The 20486-nt window shown below is 44.1% G+C and overlaps 1 protein-coding gene across 4 annotated transcripts in view; it reads left to right on the forward strand.

Annotated features, from left to right (window-relative positions):
• Positions 1-20486, forward strand: part of WWP2 (WW domain containing E3 ubiquitin protein ligase 2) — a 214490-nt gene that overhangs the window by 144459 nt on the left and 49545 nt on the right. For all 4 annotated transcript variants that reach the window (XM_065537107.2, XM_065537108.2, XM_065537109.2 and 1 more), the window contains exons 7-8: positions 1208-1335; positions 16252-16462. In XM_065537107.2, coding sequence (XP_065393179.1) covers positions 1208-1335; positions 16252-16462 — 339 coding nt within the window. The remainder of the gene's footprint in view (positions 1-1207; positions 1336-16251; positions 16463-20486) is intronic.

Genomic DNA, 20486 nt, shown 5'->3' on the forward strand with positions numbered 1-20486 from the left:
CCCAACCACCTTTATTGGTGAGAGTAGTCTTATCACCCCGTGTTGCATGGTACAAATTGTCTCTGGGCCTCTGTTTCTCTGCCTGGAGAGGGGTGATCTTATCTTCACTGGATGGTATTTGAACCATCTCACAGTTGCAAAGTAGTAGATGCTTACTAAGTAGTAGAAGAGCCTCCTTTGGTGAAACAGATGAACCGAAGGACAGGGAGGCTTAGACATTTTCACTGAGTGGGCAAAGTCAAGCTACAGAAAGAACTTGAGAGCGCATGCTGCCTGTTGCCTTGTGTTCTCTGAAGATGCCTGATAGGTTTTCTGCTGCTAAATCCCATAGTTTTCTTTGTGATTTGGGTCCATTTCTGTATTGCTTCTCATTTATTTGGATGGATTGTTGAGTCCTCTTTTCTACATAAAACCTATCTAGGCCAGGCACAGTGGCTTATACCTGTAATCCCAGCATTTTGGGAGGCTGAGGTGGGAGGATCGTTTGAGCTCAGGAGTTCGAGACTAGCCTTGGCAACACAGCAAGACCCCATCTCCCCAAAAATAAAAAAAATGAGCCAGGCGTGGTGCTGTGCGCCTGTAGTCCAGCTCCTGAGGAGGCTAAGGTGGGAGGATCACTTGAGCCCAGGAGTTTGAGGCTGCAATGAGCTATGATCGCACCACTCCAGCAGAGTGTGACCCTGTCTCTAAACAAACTAACAAGTGAGCGACAACAACAAAAAGCGTCACCATACGCATTGACTAAACGTTGTTTAATGCCCCTTGACTTTTATTGCCAAGGGAATTATCTTTCTAGCTATAGAGAAAATTGCTTTGGATAAAAGCTCTTCTTGCCTAAGGGGGGAAATTTTCATCTGAGCCTGTCAGTGATTCTTGTTTATTTGTAACATTTGAGCCCAATAAAAATAATGTGATGGTCACAGGATATTTTGCCAATTATTTCAGATGCAGGGGCAATTCACTCTGGATTTATTTACTTGAAGTGGAAAAGTTTACACAAAGTTACCTTCTGAGCTTTTACCAAAAAGGAAACTTCCCTGGGTCTCTCTGCTTGGAACCAGCTTCTGTTGAGTCCAAAACTAGAGGGGCTATTAAAGGTCTTGTTTCCAATAAATGGCAGGAGAAGGGAATATGATGACTTAGGCAGGAAACACTTCTGTCCTTTTCAGTGACTTATGTCTCTCTGCTTTCTACTTTGAACCCCCAGGACGCACAGACATTCAGGTGCTGCAGCCAGAACAACCCCAGCAACCGGCGAGCAAAGCCCAGGTGCTCGGAGCCGGCACCGCCAGCCCGTCAAGAACTCAGGCCACAGTGGCTTGGCCAATGGCACAGGTGAGTGATGGCACTGCACGCCAGCCTGCACTGAAGCCGTGGGCTCTCACCCGTTCTAACGTGGACACGGGATCCTGCCCACTGTGTCAGAATAGAGGGTGGGCATCAGAAGGCTCTAGGACTAAACTGGATTTGAATCCATCAGTCTTTCTACTGACCCATCTTCTTCTATCTCTGGCATATTGTGTACAGCCGTGGTTATTCTCCATATGACTGCACTTTTCTGAAATACTCATTTGCACAGAAATAAAAAGTCCTGTCTTCTTTTTCTTTTTTTGAGATGGAGTCTCGCTCTGTCTCCCAGGCTGGAGTGCAGTGGCACGATCTTGGCTCACTGCAAGCTCCGCCTCCTGGGTTCACACCATTCTCCTGCCTCAGCCTCCCGAGTAGCTGGGACTACAGGCACCCGCTGCCATGCCTGGCTAATTTTTTGTATTTTTAGTAGAGATGGGGTTTCACCATGGTAGCCAGGATGATCTCTATCTCCTGATCTCGTGATCCGCCCGCCTCGGCCTCCCTAAGTGCTGGGATTACAGGCGTGAGCCACCACGCCCGGCCTTTCTATTCATTTCTCATCAGCATTAGATTTCATGTTGGGGAGGCTATCTCATTTATACATGGCATATTTTTGATTTCCTTCGCGTAAGGGAATTACCAGACTAAGGAAATATAGGACTAAGTATTGTTGCTAAGAGCTGAGTCAGATGATGACACCACCGGTGAATAGGTTGAGATGCTGACTAGGGCAAAGCCAGGTAACTACTTGGGGGTGTGCTGGGGCCATCCTGACAGGGGCCCCATTTGAGAGGAGACAGTCCCGTCCACGTGCGCACAGAGCTTCCCCACACTTGGCTCTGCTTCCCCGTAAGTGAGACGGGAAGGACCTATTTCAGAACAACTCATTTTCCGTCCTGCTCTCCCTCTCTCTCATCAGGACAGAGTCAAAAAAGAAAAAGAAAAAACAAACCCATTCATTTCTCTAAACTTCTCAAAGACTGTCAAATCTTTAGTGACTGCTGGTCGTTTGGTAGTTTGTCTTCACTTGGGGCAGTTGGGCAGGGACGTAGACATTTTGCTTCCATGCACTGTAGGTAGAGGAATGCTGGGGTTGAAACTGGTAGTTGACGCTGAGATAGTTTTCTAATGCTCGTGACAGCAGAGGTGTGGCGTGAAGGCCAGGAGACTCAGAGCAGCGTGGCTCTTCATGGAAGTGTTGTTGTGGCATTGTTAAATGACCTCTGTGTGACAAACTTACTGAGTGGAAGAAATTGATTTGAGTTCCTTTGTAATACCCTTCAGTTCTCTGGCAGCACCATATGGGGGCTTCAGAGTCCCTGTGGCTGCTGCTGTTGCCTGGATACCCTGTCGTCTTCAGTGGACCACGAGATGGAGTGGTCTGTGTCCTATAAAGCACACTGTGAGTGCGGTGGCCTGACCTCCTCCCTGAAGTTTGGGACCTGCCTGAAGGACTTGAGTGAACTGACTAGCTCACCCTGAGCCTTGGGGATGAGGAGGAGCTGCAGGTGGGGAGTCCTGGGGCTGCCATCTCAGCCGCCTGGTGCCCCTGGACCACCCACTGTATCCTCGTGCTGGAACATCCAGTGGTAGCTGAGCCTGGCCTTCCTGTCTGTGTGAAGGCGACAGCAAAGTGATGGCCGTGAGCCATGGTATAGAGAACCATAGGCAGCTCTGCGAGCATTTTTCTCTTAGAAAACTCAGTGGCTGTGGAGGAGGGCAGTGTTTACAAATGGGGACGGGGGACTGGCTTTTAGGAACCAACTGATTGCCAGGTGCCGTGGCGGAGCTACCAGTGGCTTTGTTCTGCCAGGGGCCTGTGTTACTGGGATCATGGTTTCCTGCAACTACTTCTACTTTTCCTATAAAAACTATTGGTGAATTGACTTTCTTTGGTGATAGTCCTTGAGTCACTCTTAGACATTTCAATAGAGCTGTATTTCCCCTACATTTATTTTTAGGTACCGTTACTTACTGTCCTTATCTCTAGGAACATTATGTTCTAGCAGACAAGGCAGGTGCCAGCTGTGTCTTCAAGAAGCCGAGTGTCTCTAACCTCGGACTGCCTTGGACACGTTTCATGGTGTTGTCTCTCAAAGCCCAAACCTGTTCCTAAGATCTGTCTCTGAAGGGCAGTTGTATTTTAGGGATTTCTGCCCACTCCAGTGCTGAGGCCTTGATGTCCATCTCTCCCCTTTCTGCTGTGATGGTGTTTCACCTTTACCTCACAGGCAGCCTGTACTTGATATAACGTCTGCCCCAAGGGTACAGAACTGTGTCACCTTTGCCGTGGGGAGCTGCTGAAGCTCCTCTCTTAAGTAGCGCAGTACCAGAGGGGGTTTGAGGGTGTGAATGAGGACATCTTCATCCCTCAGTCTGCTGCTGTGAGAACTCTGAGGACCAGTTCCAAGATGGTGGTGGTGGGGAGCTCTGCCTCCTGGAAGAGTCTCCACAGACTTGCGAGATTTATTTAGCAGCCTTTTTTGGCTGTGTGCTGCAGTTATGCATGAAAAAGAAATTTGGGGCCAAACCGGAGCTGGATTCCAGGTGGTTTTTTTATGTTGTCACAACCATAAAGTATCCATTTTTATAAAACAAGAGTGAATGGCAGCCTGTCTGTATAAATATTATATTTCTAAGTTTTAGAAGTGGTGGAATCAAGAAATAGACTAATGGCGTAGCCCTTCATAGAGACTTGTATGGAATGATTTACTTGCTAATTCTTTATTGAAGACTTTACCCCCAAATTTACATATTTTACTTCTTCCCTAAATGTAATTTCCATACACATCAGTCAGAAGTTGCATCAGCTGTGGTCAGGTTCCGGTTCTTCATCTTTAATGTGTTTAAGGCCCAGTGACTTGCTGGGTCTTAGTTTTCTCATTTATAAAATTAGGGCAAAAGTTGGGCGTGGTGGTGACATGCATTTGTAGTCCCAGCTACGCAGGAGGCTGAGCCAGGAGGATCGTTTGAGCCTAGGAGGCAGATGTTGCAGTGAACTGAGATGGCACGACTACACTCCAGCCTGGGTGACAGAGTGAGACCCTGTCTCAAAAAAAAAAAAAAAAAAAAAAAAAAAATTACAGCAAAAGTGTATATCTCATAAGTTGTTATAAGGAATAAATTATAGACATAGCTTCAAGATATTATGGGTTTGTTTCCAGGCTACCACAATAAAGCAAATATCACAAAAAAGCAAGTCACATGAAGTTTTTGGTTTCCCAGTGCATATAAAAGTTACCTTTACACTATACTGTAGTCCATAAAGGGTACAACAGCATTATGTCTAAAAAATGTATATACCTTAATTAAAAAATACTTTATTGCTAAAAATGCTACCAATTATCTGAGCCTTTAGCCCGTGGAAATCTCTTCGCTGGTGGAAGGTCTCGCCTCGATGTTGATGGCTGCTGACTGATCCGGGTGGTGGTAGCTGAAGGTCAGGGTGGCTGTGGCAATTTCTTAAAATAAGACAACATGAAGTTTGCTGTGTCAGTTGACACTCCCTTTCATCAAAGATTTCTGTGTAGCACGCGACACTGTTTGATAGCATTTTATCAACAGTAGAAAATCTTTCAAAATTGGAGTCAATTCTTTCAAACTTTGCCACTGCTTTATCAACTAAGTATACAGAATATTCTAAATCCTTGTTGTCATTTCAACAGTGTTCACAGCATCTTCACTAGAAGTCGATTCCATCTCAAGAAACTGCTTTCTTTGCTCATCCATAAGACACAACTCCTAACCCATTCCAGTCTTCTCATGAGATTGAAGCAGTTTAGTAGCATCTTCAGGCCTACTTCTTATTCTAGCTCTCCTGCTGTTTCCACCACACCTGCATTTCCTTCCTCCCCTGAAATCTTGAACCCCTCAAAGCCATCCATCAGGGTTTGAATGAGCTTCTTCCAAACCCCTGTTGTGTTGATATGTTGACCTCCTCCCATGAATCACAAATGTTCTTAATGGCATCTAGAATGGTGAGTCGTTTTTAGTTTTTATTTTTTTTAATTTTTTAATTTTTTTTTTGAGATAGAGTTTTGCTCTTGTTGCCCAGGCTGGCGTGCAATGGCATGATCTCAGCTCACTGCAGCAACCTCCATCTCCTGGGTTAAAGTGATTCTCCTACCTCAGTTCCAGGAGTAGCTGGGGTTCTAGGCATGTACCATCACACCCAGCTATTTTTTGTATTTTCAGTAGAGATGGGGTTTCATCAGGTGGGCCAGGCTAGTCTTGAACTCCTGACCTCAGGTGATCTGCCTGCCTTGGCCTCCCAAAGTGCTGGAATTGTAGGCCTGAGCCTTTAGGAGGTTTTTAATGGGTTTTTGCCCCCATCCATCAGAGGAATCATGATCTATGGCAGTTACAGCCTTATAACATGTGTTTGTGGGTTTTTTTTGTATTTTTTTTTCGTCTTTTGTTTTTGAGATGGAGTCTCGCTCTGTTGCCCAGGCTGGAATGCTGTGGCATGATCATAGCTCACTATAACCTCCACCTCCCGGGTTCAAGTGATTCTTGTGCCTCAGCCTCCAAAGTAGCTGGGATTATAGGCATCTGCTACCACATCCGTCTAATTTTTGTATTTTAGAGACAGGATGTCATCATGTTGGCCAGGCTGGTCTCAAACTCCTGACCTCAAGTGATCCACTTACCTCGGCCTCCCAAAGTGCTGAGATTATAGGCCTGAGCCCCTGTGCCCAGCCATAAATTGTATTTCTTAAATAGTAAGACATGAAAGGCAAGATGACTCCTTGCTCCATGGACTACAGAACGGATGTTGTGTTAGCAGGCGTGAAAACAACGTTAATCTCCTTGTATATCTCCATCAGAGCTCTTGGGTAACGAGGTGCATTATCCATGAGCAGTAATATGTTGAAAGGAATCTTTTCTCCTGAGCAGTATATCTCAACAGTGGGCTTAAAATATTCAGTAAACCATGCCGCAAACAGATGTGCTGTGATCCAGGCTTTGTTGCTCCATTTATAAAACACAAGCAGAGTAGATTTAGCATAATTTATAAGGGCCCTAGGATTTTCAGAATGTTAAGTGAACGTTGGCTTCAACTTAAAATCACCAGCGACGTTAGCTTCTAAGAAGAGAGACAGCCTGTCCTTTGAAGCTTTGAAGGAATTAACTTCTCTTTAGTTATGAATGTCCAAGATGGCATCTTCTTGCAATAGAAGGCTATTTTGTCTACATTGAAAATCTGTTGTTTAGTGTAGCCAACCCCGTCTGTTGTAAATATTGGTTTATAATTTTTTGCTAATAGTATTAAGTGCCACCTCATTGGTTAAAATGTTTAACCTTGTTGCATTTCCTCATTTACTAGTTGCTTAACTATTTCTTTTTTATTGTGTCTCTTTTCATAGTATTTGATCATTTGTCCTTCAAAGATTTAGAAGTTTATTTTAGAGGTTTATATAAGCTCTTAATATATTCTAGGTACAATTTTAAAAAATTGTAGTAAAAAACACACAACATGAAATTTACCATTTAAACCATTTTTAGGTGTGTAATTTGGTGGCATTGAGTACAATCACAATGTTGGGTAACTGTCACCACCAGTGTCCGTTTCCAGAACTTTTTCATCATCCCAATAGATTCTCTGTATCCATTAAACAATAACATTTCCCCCCAACCTGCCCGCCCCTCTCCCGTAGCCCATGGTGACCCCTAATCTCCTGTCTGTTTCTGCATTTTCTTGTTCTAGATACCTCATTTAAGTGGACTAACGTGTCCTTTTATGTCTGGCTTATTTCACTTAGCGTGGTGTTTTCAAGATTCATCCATGTTGTAGCATGTATCAGAATTTCCTTCCTTTTTAAGGCTGAATAATATTTGATTGCGTATACATACCATATTTTGTTTCTCCATTCATCTGTAGATGAACGTTTGGGTCATTTCCACCTTTTGGCTATTGGAATAATGCAGCTGAGAACTTGGCTGTACAAGTATCTGAGCCCAAGCTTTCAGTTCTTTTGGTTGTATACCTAGGAGTGGAATTACTATGGTAATTCCACTAACTATGTGTAGCTGCAAGTTTTATCTGTTATATTTATGATTATAAATTTTCCCATATCACTGTTTTGCATTTTATCTTATTTCTGTGAGTATTGCAGAAAAGGATTTAAGAATTTTGAAAATAATTAGGCCTGCGCAGTTAAAAAATGTGTATAATTTCACTTCTTGCGTCAATAATGTAAAAGTTCTTGTTTATAAAATGAGATACTTTTTTTTTCTTTATGGCCACATTGGATCTGCAGAGATAAATACTTCCTTCTGTTTTCACTTGCTTTCTTCATGATGTTATGTTATCAAAATAAATATCCCATTGGAGTTTATAGTGATAGATGTATCACTATAATATATAACTATAAATATATATTTATACATAATATATATTATGTAGACATGTACGTATATACAATGAGGACTGGGTCTAAATTATTTTCTATACTGGGATCCTATTATCACAGAGACATTAAGTAAACAGTGTCATTTTTTACTGTGATTTTATTTGGTGTTGATCACTTTTCACATTCTTACATACGGTGAGAATTTGTTTCTTGTTTTGAGTAAGTCCCATATGATTTGTATTACTGATGTGTTATTGTATTTTCTTTAATGTCTGGAAGGGCTAGTTCTGCCTTTTTTTTTTTTTTTTTTTTACTCCATGATGTTCTTTGATCGTTCATACATTTTCTTTTTTTTTTTTTTTTTTTTGAGACGGAGTCTCGCTCTGTCGCCCGGGCTGGAGTGCAGTGGCCGGATCTCAGCTCACTGCAAGCTCCGCCTCCCGGGTTTACGCCATTCTCCTGCCTCAGCCTCCCGAATAGCTGGGACTACAGGTGCCTGCCACCTCGCCCGGCTAGTTTTTTGTATTTTTTTTTAGTAGAGACGGGGTTTCACCGTGTTAGCCAGGATGGTCTCGATCTCCTGACCTCGTGATCCGCCCGCCTCGGCCTCCCAGAGTGCTGGGATTATAGGCTTGAGCCACCGCGCCCGGCCTCATACATTTTCAAAACAAATTTCAGACTTTGAATTCTTTGAAGCACAGTGGGATGTAAGTAGGAATCGTGTTCATCCGTATATAAACCGGGGAAGGATTTTACCTTCCCATCAATCAGGTAACACAGTATGGCTTTGTCCATTTTTAAGTTTTGCTCCTTTTTCCCCCGTGTAATATAACTGTTTTTCTTTATATGAGCTTCAGTCATCCCATGCCGTGCTAATTACGAAATCTTGGTCTGGTTTTGGTTGCTCTCGTGAAGAGCTGACTGATCAGCTGCCTTGGCAGTGCAGTTGCTTGTGTTTCATGGGTGAAAGACACCAACTGCTTTACCGTGGCCCACATGGTATGAGCTGATCTTCAGTAGAAAGAGCTTCTGTTGTTATTGGTGCTGGCTTTCCACGTGCTTGAGTGCAGGGCCGAAAAATCCTGAGTGTCCATGAGCTTGTGATATACCATGCACACCTAAGCATCTTGGTACACACAGTGGGCTGGCAGTGTCTCTAGGATTAAGCAAAAGAATTTCCAATTCCTGATCTTTTTTTTGGCTGTGACTAGAGTGTGTCTCAGTCCTGAATGAATATGTGATTCATAAAGTTAGAATGTTTAACCAACATCACAGAGGGAACCTTGTGAAATATCCAAGGTTACAGAAAGCAGAGGCCATGTAACTGCCATCTTACTGCTTACCATTTGGTACCCCACTTTCTCTCCTTGGTACTCTACTTTCCCGGTCCTTGGTACCCCACTTTCCCTCCTTGGTACCCCACTTTCCCTCCCATTTGGGAAACATTGAAGCCGTCTTCGCTCCCTACGCCCACTGTTTTTACTTCATGGTGTTCTGGTTTGAGTACTGGTTCTGCTACTTGCTGACTGCACACGCCTCTCTGAGTGGTCCCTCTGTGAGCCTCAGTTTTGTCTGCAGTGAAATGGGAATAATAATATCTTCCTCATAAGGGCATTGGGAGGATCAGTGAGCTAATAAAAGTGAACTTGCTAAAGGCAATGCAGGTTCCTGGGTTGGATCTTGGAACAGAAAGAAAACGTTAGTGCAAAAGCTGGTGAAATCCAAATAAAGTCTGGACTTTAGTTAATAGTAGTATACTAATTATTATTTTAGCGTTGGCAAATATGCCATGATTCTATAAGATAGTATTATTAAGGGAAACTGGGTGAAGGGCATACTGTCTTCAGATTTTCTGAAAATAATATCCAAATTAGTGCAAAATAAAACAAAAAGTACCCGTTTGTGTGTGCTTTTTTTTTAGAGGGAGTCTCACTCTGTCACCCAGGCTGGAGTACAGGAGTACAATGGCATGCTCTCAGCTCACTGCAGCCTCCCCATTCCCGGGCTCAAGCGATTCTCCTGCCTCAGCCTCCCGAGTAGTGGGGACTATAGGCACGTGCCACCATACCCAGCTAATTTTTTGTATTTTTAATAGAGACAGGGTTTTGCCATGTTGGCCAGGCTGGTCTTGAACTCCTGACCTTAAGTGATCCCCCTGCCTCTGCCTCCCAAAGTGCTGGGATTATAGGGGTGAACCACTGTGTCCAACCTAATTTTTGTAGAGATGGGGTTTTGCCGTGTTGACCAAGCTGGTCTCGAACTCCTGGCCTCAAATGATCCGCCTGCCTTGGCCTCCCAAAGTACTGGAATTACAGTTGTGAGCCATTGTGCCCGGCTTAATTTTTGTATTTTTAATAGAGATGGAGTTTCACCATGTTGGCCACGCTGGTCTCAAACTTCTGACTTCAGGTGATCTGCCTGCCTCAGCCTCCCAAAGTGCTGGGATTACAGACGTGAGACACTGTGCCCGGCCAAAAGAACCTGTTTCGTAAATGATAGTGTTATACAAATGTCAGGTGGTTTTATTTTGAATATCTTTCTTTAATTTTTAATTTTTTAATTTTTAATTTTTAAAATTTTTATTATTTATTTATTTTTTCCGAGATGGAGTCTTGCCTGTCACCCAGGCTGGAGTGCAGTGGCATGATCTCAGCTCACTGGATCCTCCGCCTCCTAGGTTCAAGCAATTCTGCTGCCTCAGCCTCCCAAGTAGCGGGGATTACAGGTGCCCACCACCACACCTGGCTAATTTTTGTATTTTTAGTAGAGATGGGGTTTCACCATGTTGGCCAGGCTGGTCTCGAACTCCTGATCTCGTGATCCGCCTGGCTTGGCCTCCCAGTAGTTTTTATTTTTTATTTTTTTGTATTTTTTTTCTTTTCTTTTCCCTTTAAAACTCTTCTATCCAGTCAAATAGCTTTCTTTTGCTAGATTATTGGGGTTATTGAACAAGTGTTTCTTGAACAAATATTTAGCAAATGTTAAGCACTACAGACGATGGGAAGCAATATAAGAGAAGGTCTCTGCCCTACGATCTCGTTCCGGAGAAGTTGAAATCACACCTCAGCAAAGTCAAAACAGCACATGTCACAGGGGCTTGTGTGGCTGAGGAGCTGAGGCCACGGGTACTGTGGGCTTCACAGTGTGGAATGCTCTCCCTGGGCTGCAGGGGTGGGGAGGGAAGATGGCTGATGTGGGCAAAGAGACGAAGCAAGAACACAGGAGACAGAGAGTAGAAGTAGTGAAAAATGCGGGAAACAAATCTGCCCTGGCTCTCAAGATGGGTGCAGTCCTTTTGGGGAGATACGGGTGTACCTCAAATAATTAGGATTAAAAGTTAGAGAACATTGGCTATATTGAATAGAGTTAAAAGGTAATACAGCAGACCGGGTGTGGTGGCTCATGCCTGTACTCCCAGAACTTTGGGAGGCTGAGGCTGGCAGATCACTTGAGGTCAGGAGTTCAAGACCTGCCTGGCCAACATAGTAAAACCCCATATCTACTAAAAATGCAAAAATTAGCCAGGCGTGGTGGCACACATTTGTAATCCCAGCTACTTGGGAGGCTGAGGCAGGAGGATCGCTTGAACCCGGGAGGTGGAGGTTGTAGTGAGCCAAGATCATGTCACTGCACTCCAGCCTAGATGGCAGAGTGAGACTCCGTCTCAAAAAAAAAAAAAGGTAGTACAGCAATTCTGTAAGGCATGATGGACTTGTAACTCCTTGTCTTTGACAATCCAGTTTTTCTATTTGAAGCCCCATTGGGGTTGAGTATGGTACCCTGTCACTGGTTGACTAGCATGATGCTGGGCCAGTAATGCGTTGTTAGAACTTAATTTATCCTATGAGCTGTGATGGGGTGGATTGACTTCTGAGGTTCTTTCAGTCTCTCGTGTTCTAAGAATGTGCGCGCGCGCACACACACACACCCTCTTTGAGAGCAGGAGAGGGGTATTCGTGAATACTCATGGGCACAGAAGGCTTGTCTATGCTAGGATATCTAGCCTTCATATTTCTCTGTTTCCAAATCTGAACTCAAGGTGTAGCACAAACTTTTTTTTCCTGCTTTTATTTTAAGTTCCGGGGTACATGTACAGGATGTGCAGGTTTGTTACATCGGTAAATGAGTACCGTGGTGTTTACTGCACAGATCAACCCATCACCTAGGTATTAAGCCCAGCATCGGTTAGCCATTCTTACTGATGCTCTCCCTCCCCGCACCCCCACCCCGCACAAACTCTTAAACAGAAGAGCTACTATGGGTGAGCTAGGGTGAGTCACAGGCTCTTCGTTAGGCCTGTGGACACGTACAACCCTGGAGGGAACCCTTGTAACTAGATTTGCAGCTGCATGAACAGTCAGATCCAATTAGTGGTCATTGGAGGATCTCCTCCCCTGGCATGCCATGGGGGCTCTGCTTTTGGTCTTTTCATGGTCAACTATTTCATAATAATTATTTTTAATAATAGTACATATATGTTACTAAAACGTTAAAAAAAAGAAGCTTAAACAGTATAAAGAATGTCTTTTTCCTATTCTGCTAACCTTCAGTTTCCTACCCCAAGGCTCACTGTTGTGTTTCTTGTGGTTCTTTCAAAGATTCTTGGAATATACAAGTATCTGTATATATATTCCTTGAAAAAACACACACGTGTGTATGCACACAAACTCACAAATGATAGCACATGTACACATTGTTCTGCACTTTCTCATTTAGTAATTATCTTAGAATTTTCCCACGGTATTTGAAGCTAACTTGAAGAGCTTCGTTCACCTCCCCTTTCCCCAGTAAGTCCAACCAAGGATGGAGACAATTTTAGGATCAAAAAGAATATTAGGCTGGGTACAGTGGCTCACTCCTGTGATCCCAGTACTTCAGGAGGCTGATGTGGGAGGATTGCTTGAGCTCAGGAGTTTGAGACCAGCCTGGGCAACATGGTGAGACCCTGTCTCTACAAAAAATAAAAACAAAATTTAGCCAGACATGGTGGCGTGAGCCTGTAGTTCCAGCTGCTTACGAGGCTGAGACAAGGGGATTGCTTGAGCCTAGGACGTCAAGGCTGCACTGAGCCATAATTGCACCACTGCACTCCAGCCTGGGTGACAGGGCAAGACCCTGTCTTAAAGCAAAACAAAACAAAACAACAACAAAAAACAAAAAACACAATGGATTGAAATATTTTACAACATATTTAAATCCAGTGCCTCATAAAGATTCTTAAACAAAATGAAACTTCATTGTTCATTTTCTGAGGATGCAAGAAAATAAACTCATTCTAAAAACTGGTAAACAAAGGGAAAGAAGCAAGCATTTCTCCTGCCGTTTCTTTACAAACTGAACCTCTAGGTAGCCGAATAGTTGATAAGGGGAGGTTTCTCTTTATAGAAGTATTATTAGCTGATAAATGAAGGTGTGGTAGAATTAGAATATTACTATTTTACAGTCTTCTGTGAATTATTTAATTATTTAAGCCTATTTCTGGACTTCCTTATTGACACACCTATTCATGTATCAGTACCACATTGTTTTAATTGTTGTAGCTTTGTAGTATGTTTTAATACTTTAGAAACTCCCCCTACCCACACAAACACACACACACCCCCCACTGTTTTACAAACTCCCCCTATATACACACACACCACTCTTCTTCTTTAGAATGTTCATGGCTATTCTTGTGTATTTAGTTTTCCTAATAAATTTTAGAATAAATTCATCTAGCTCTGAAAAAAGTTGTGGTATTTTTTTTTTAATTGAGTAAAATGTGTAGATGTGCATAAAGTGAATTGCCATCTATTGTGTTTTACTGGCTTGCCTGAGATAGAATAGGAATATAAATATCAAGCCTTGCATTTCTGTTAGGGAAACATTAATTGCACAAGATTTAGTCATTTATTAAACAACTAATTTAGCTTGTGTGAAAGGCAATATTTTATATACTTCAGAGAAAACAAGTGAATAAATCGTAGGCAATTTCTAGCATCAGCCTCCTACCCATTTGTTAAGATCTAGCTTGGCGTCCATCACATCATATGAAGAAATATGACTTTCAGCTGATCACGAGTCCCATGTGTGCCAACAGGATCATGTGGTCGCTAAGAGTTATAATCTTTGGTTGAATTAGAGGATGTGCAGAGAGGGAGAAGTAGAGCGTAGTGACAAGTGATTTAGGCTCTGGAGGCAGACAGCATGGTGTGAATTAGGTGCTATATGACCTTGAGAGGTGTTGTAACCTTTTGAGCCTTAGTTTCCTTAAGTGTTAAGTGGGGATATCAATTGTAACTAACTTGTGGGGTTGCGTGTGAGGCCTAAATGAGATAATCCAAAGGGCTTTGCACCTTGCCTGCACATTCTGGTGTTCTGGAAATGTTACCTGGTATTTAAGTTGGTAATCTGACTCTGCTGGCCTCATGGTATCGGATTTATTATGTTCAGTTCCTGATATGATTATCTAGAAGAGGCAGTAGACGATATCTAGAAGAGGGCAGCCAGATGATCGGGAAAGGGAGGCCGCCTAAAAACACTGAAGAAATGGTAGGCCTCTTTACTAGAAATGAGAATACTAACATGAAACAGTGGCCATTCATTGCTTGATTGATTGATGGGTCTCACCCTGTCACCTAGGCTGGGGTGCAGTGGTGCAATCATGGCTCACTTCAGCCTCCACCTCCTCAGCTCCAGTGATTCTCCCTCAGTCTCCTGAGTAGCTGGGACCACGGGTGGGCACCACCATGCCCAACTACTCTTTTAAATTATTTGTAGAGATGAGTCCTCGCTAGGTTGCCCAGGCTGGTCTGGAACTACTGGGTCAAGCAATCCTCCGGCTTCAGGCTCCCAAAGTGCTGGAATTAGAGGCAAAGTATCTAGGTGTCTGGCTTAGATACTTTGAATTGCTTTGGAGATAGAGATGGGGAGACTCAGACCAGGTAATACAGTCAGCATCATATGAAGAGGAAAAAAAAAAAAAAAAACTTTCTGGGCCGGGTCCTCTGGCTTATGCCTGTAATCCCAGCACTTTGGGAGGCTGAAGTGAGCATATCACTTGAGGTCAGGAGTTTGAGACCGGCCTGGGCAACATGGCAAAACCCTGTCTCTACTAAAAATACAAAAATTAGCCGGGTGTGGTGGCGCACACCTGTAATCCTAGCTACTTGGGAGACTGAGGCATGAGAATTGCTTGAACCCTAGAGGCAGAGGTGGCATTGAGCCAAAATAGTGCCATTCCACTCCACCTTGGGTGACAGAGTGAGACTCTATCTCAAAACAAAACAACCCCCCACCAACTTTCTGGCAAGTACATCTGTTCAACAATGGGATGATTCTGTAGTGAGCTCCCTGTGAGAAATGTTCAAGAAGAATCTGCATAGCCACTTCTTAGGGATACAACAAAAAGAATTTCTGCATTAGGAAGATGAGGCTAAGTGATGATTAAGGCGTTAACCTGTGAAATTCTAGTCTACATGTACACATATGCAATCACATACATGGAAAATTCTCTGCATATAGCTTATCACTTCCAAAGAACCACGGTTCTTTGAAACCTTATTTGATCTTTTTTTGAGTTAGAGGATATTGCAATGCACCTTGGGGTCCTTGTGAACATAAGTGATCATCAAAGAAGTGAAGAGATGGTGAAATAGGGAGACTTGGAGACTAGCGTGTTTCAGTTCTGTCTCATTGTCTGTTATCTCAGGGAGAAGACCCTTAGCTGTGAGCCATTCTTGCTTCCTACTTTGAGCGTGAGCCTTTAAAAGAATGAGCACAATATTGGAAGTTTTCTGCCTCTTCAGTGTGTATGAGCTTTTTGAAAGAAGGTGCTAGTCATGTCTAGCAAGCAAATGACAAATTTAAAGAAAAAGATGTGACCCTATAAACTTGGCCTTGCTGCATTTAGCCCCAACACTTTTTTTTTTTTTTGAGACAGAATTTTGCTGTCAGGCAAATTTTTTTTTGCCAGGCTGGAGTGCAGTGGCATAGTCTTGGCTCACTGCAACCTCTGCCTCCTGGGTTCAAGCAATTCTCCTGCCTCAGCCTCCCAAGTAGCTGGGATTATAGGCATGCGCCACCATGCCCAGCTAATTTTTGTATTTTTAGTGGAGACGGGGTTTTGCCATGTTGTCCGGGTGGGTCTCGAACTCCTGACCTCAAGTGATCCACCACCCCCCCCTCAGCCTCCCAAAGTGCTGGGATAATAGGCGTGAGCCACCGAGCCCAGCACCAACACATTCCTGTGATGTTGATCTTTCCTGCTACTCTTTTGTTGCAATAAATGTAAATATAACCATAGTATGTTAGAAAAACTTGATAAAGTTATGTAAAAAAGGTAGTGTTAATATATTTATTTCAGATTCATCCTGATTTCCTTTGGACAGGCATTAATGACTTTACTGTACTTTCCAAAGTCATGTTTTGTAAAATTTTTTGCTCTCGCCCAATACATGTAGGATGACATTATAGATACCATGTTAGCCTATTAAGTGAAAAACCTAGCAAGTATAAATAAAATTCTCATTCTCAGTTGATCTTTAAAGTATGATTTGTGCATCTTCAGTGAATGACGAACCCACAACAGCCACAGATCCCGAAGAGCCTTCCGTTGTTGGTGTGACGTCCCCACCTGCTGCACCCTTGAGTGTGACCCCGAATCCCAACACGACTTCTCTCCCTGCCCCAGCCACACCGGCTGAAGGAGAGGAACCCAGCACTTCGGGTACACAGCAGCTCCCAGCGGCTGCCCAGGCCCCCGACGCTCTGCCCGCCGGGTGAGTAGCCTTCTGTCCCATAAAGATCTCTCCTCCCCAAAGACTGAGGCTCCTTTACGGGGGCAGAAACAACGTGATTATTTATTACCTAGTGGCTAGTAGCCTCTGGGGAGGCTGCTGTGCGTTGAAGCAAGGGAGGTGTGGAAGAACTGCTTGTTCTACATAAATCTTAAAAAGAATCTGTTGCCTGGGGCAGAATCAATGCTACCTTGTACCGTGACTTGAAATGAACAGCTTGACTCAAAAAGTGTGGCTTTTATGGAACAAGGAGCTCATTTTGCTTTCCTGAATCATTGGAGGGTGTTCACCTAGATCCTACCTAGAAAACAGCTTTTCTCTCTAGAATTTTATCAGCCCATGCAGGAGTTGGGCTTTAGGCTGTGAGTATTGCTGTATGTTATTCTCATAACTGGGATTTCAGTTAACAAAAACTGCAAGTTTTCTTGCCATCTTTTTTTTTTTTGAGATGGAGTCTTAATCTGTCACCTAGGCTGGAGTGCAATGGCATGATCTCATCTCACTGCAACCTCTGCCTCCTGGGTTCAAGTGATTTTCCTGCCTCAGCCTCCTGAGTAGCTAGGGCTACAGGCGCACACCACCACGCTGGCTAATTGTTTTGTATTTTTAGTGGAGCTAGGGTTTCGCCATGTTGGCCAGGCTGGTCTAGAACTCCTGACCTCATGTCATCCACCTGCCTCGGCCTCCCAAAGTGCTGGGATTACAGGCATGAGCCACCACACCCGGCCCTCTTGCCATCCTTTAGTTCATTCAGATGGTGTGGTGGCTCATGTGCCAATCAATTCCAATGCTTTGGGAGGCTGGGGTTGGAGGATCACTTGAGGCTGGGAGTTTGAGACCAGCCTGGGCGATACACACACACACACACACACACACAAATTTGGGGACAGTGACCTGTGCTTGTAGTCATAGCTACTGGGGAGGCCAAGGTGGGAGGATTGCTTGAGCCAAGAGTTAGAGGCAGCAGTGAGCTATGATCATGCCACTGTACCCCAGCCTGGACTACAGAGCGAGACCCCTGTCTCAGAAATAAAAATTAAATAAATCTGACAGCAAAGACCTTGGATGATAAGAAGACGGCCCCTGTAAGCCAAAGGGAAGTTCGAGTTTGGTTATATCGTGAGTGGAGATTACAAGCATGGACCTGGGAATCAAATAGCTCTGGGTTTGAAATCCCCCCACCATGTGACCTTGGCCAAATTACTTAGCCTCTTGGTAAGGTGGAGATAATCATCATACATATCTCCCCAGGAAGTTAAGGGACTCAAATAAGATGGTGAGCATGAAGCCCTCACTGACTGGCAGGTGTTACACCTGGTAAGTGATATTTTTCAAGTGGTTGTGAAGGGGCCCTAAAGGAAGGGAATGCTTCTGAACCAGGAGGTGAAGCCCTTTCTCAGCAGCTCTGATCACAGTTGGGGCCAGCTCCCACTGCCCCTCCTGGTTATCAGTTTGGTGCGGAGGAAACCCACATCTGTATCACTCTAGTTGCTGGTGATCCGGCTGACGATGACTTGGCAGTGTGTGTCCTGTGAACCCTTGTAATTCATGAAGGAAAAAGGAAGGGTGTAAGGCCTCTTACTTGACTACAAGGTGTTGTATTATTCTTTTTTTCCCCTCCCTTATCCCATCTCCTTATTCTGTTATTCTTAAGCCACTTTCTTTGTTGTTGTTGCTGTTGTTGTTTGAGACACGGTCTCACTCTTTTGCCCAGGCTGGAGTGCAATAGTACAATCTTGGCTCACTGCAGCCTTGACCTTCTGAGCTCAAGCTATTCTCCCACCTCAGCCTCCCAAGTAGCTGGGACTATAGGCCTGCACCACCACGCCCGGATAATTTTTGTTATTATTATTATTATTTTTTTTTTTTTGTAGAGACAAGGTTTCACCATGTTGCCCAGGCTGGCTTAAGCCACTTTCAAAAACCCAATTGTCAAAACAAAAATCCTTTACCTGAAGGCATATGTGACCTTTACCACATACGTATTGTTTTCCCAGCATGCACCACGCTACCTAACTCCGTCTCTTCAGAAAGTCCTGTTCAACATTCCTTCGCACCTCAAACCTGGAGAGAATTGGCAGGATTGACAGGCAGCTCTGAGACGTTTTTTTGTGAGGTTTTTGATTTTAGTGAAGGTTAAAGTGAAGAGCTCACTAATCAATTGCTTTGTGTCCAGCTACTCCCTACAGAGATATTTCTCTTTTGTATGTGGTAAGGAATACTCGAAAGACCTTTGTTTGGTTTATAATTTGAAGCCTGTATGTTATAATTTGGGGGGAACAGAGCAGAATCATGTTGGCAGAAAGGAGAGAAAATGGCCGCCTGTGTCCCCAGTGAGCTGTTTGTTTTCTTTCCGCTGAGCGAATGCCTGGAAGGCCGGCCTCACTCCTGTGTCAGTCACAGGCAATTAGGGCTAATGGCTCAACATGTCTTTATGTAGGGCGTGTGTGAGGGTTACTGTTCTCGGGGATTGGGCACTTCCTGTTTCCAGGCAGCTGGAAAACTCCAGGCTCTGAAAACGCTCTTTATTCTAAGTCTGGCAGATCAAGCAGCCCAGGGAAGCCGATTCCCCTCCCTCATCCTGCCAGAGGCTGAAACATGTTTCTGAGGTAGAGCCTGAACAGCATCTCCTCCTTGGGGCATTTAGAACGTGATGAGGCCCACGTGTGGGCCTGGGGAGGCTGCTCCCCACTTGAACATCTACGATGGCCCGGAGAAGGGTGTCGGAGACCCAGTTTTCCAGCCCAGATGGCTTCCACGTGCCCTTCTAAATGACTAGGAGGGCTTTGCGGGCTGACTCAGGGCCTGGAGATCATCAGCCACCTACCTGGAGGCTGACTAGCACTGCTGAGTGTCTAAGAGGGAGCACGGCAGGCTTTTGGTTAGCTGATGGAAGCCAGAGAGAGCACGATTTCTGCCAGCGATCCTTCCTGTTCATAGGCCTGCCAGCCCCACCCCAGCTTACTTAAAAGTTTAGGAGATCCAGGCAAGGCAGGTTATTAACTTACTCCTGGTGTTCAGAGTTAGGGGACCAATGAGAGAATGAAATCTGTCATTTCTAATTCCAATACCAACAAAGGGTGTATTGTGGCGCAGGGATTGGAGTGCCATTTCATAGGAACTGCATCTTCTTGAGTTTGCAGAATGCCTTTATCTTTTATGAGGATATATAAATGCAGCGTCTGAATTGAGTATCTACTAGTGCCTAAGTTCTATATTCGAGGTTTTACACTGTTCATTCTTTCATTAGACAAATATCTGTTACTATTTAAGAGATGGCAGGTCCGGTGCCACGTGGCTATTTCAACCCAACAGAACTCATCATCTTACCCATCCCATCCTGGCTAGAACCTGGTCCTCCTCCTGGGAATGGTGCCACCATCTGCCCAGGTGACCTTCAAGCCATACATCTTTCCCCGTCCCTGACATCCATTCAGTCATCAAGCCCTGCCTCTGGGCCTCCAGACTGTGCTGTCTCAGCTTCCCATGCTGATCCTGCTTTGCGTTTATCACAGGTATAATTTGCATACCATTTATTGAGTGACCATCTCCTCCACCATACTCTAGGTGCCATACGGGCAGGGATTGTGTCTTTCTTATTTGCCTCTGCGTGTCCAGCACCTAGCACGTATGTACCTAGCCTGGCACATAGTGGGACTCCAGGAAATAGTTAAATGAAACAATGAGTCTCTCTTTTTTTTTTTATTTAAAATTTTATTTTACGATTTTTTTTATGACGCTTTAAGTTCTGGGGTACATGTGCAGAACATGCAGTTTTGTTATGTAGGTATACATGTGCCATGGTGGTTTGCTGTACCCATCAACCCGTCATCTACATCAGGTATTTCTCGTAATGCTATCCCTCTCCTAGCCCCGAATCCCTGACAGGCCCCGGTGTGTGATGTTCCCCGCCCTGTGTCCATGTGTTCTCATTGAAACAATGATTCTCTTAAACAACTCTTACATCTGCCCACGTGGCCACATGCTTTTGCAGTATTCCAGTCCA

The sequence above is a fragment of the Macaca fascicularis genome, chromosome 20, assembly GCF_037993035.2.
Source record: "Macaca fascicularis isolate 582-1 chromosome 20, T2T-MFA8v1.1".
Classification (NCBI taxonomy): Eukaryota; Metazoa; Chordata; class Mammalia; order Primates; family Cercopithecidae; genus Macaca; species Macaca fascicularis.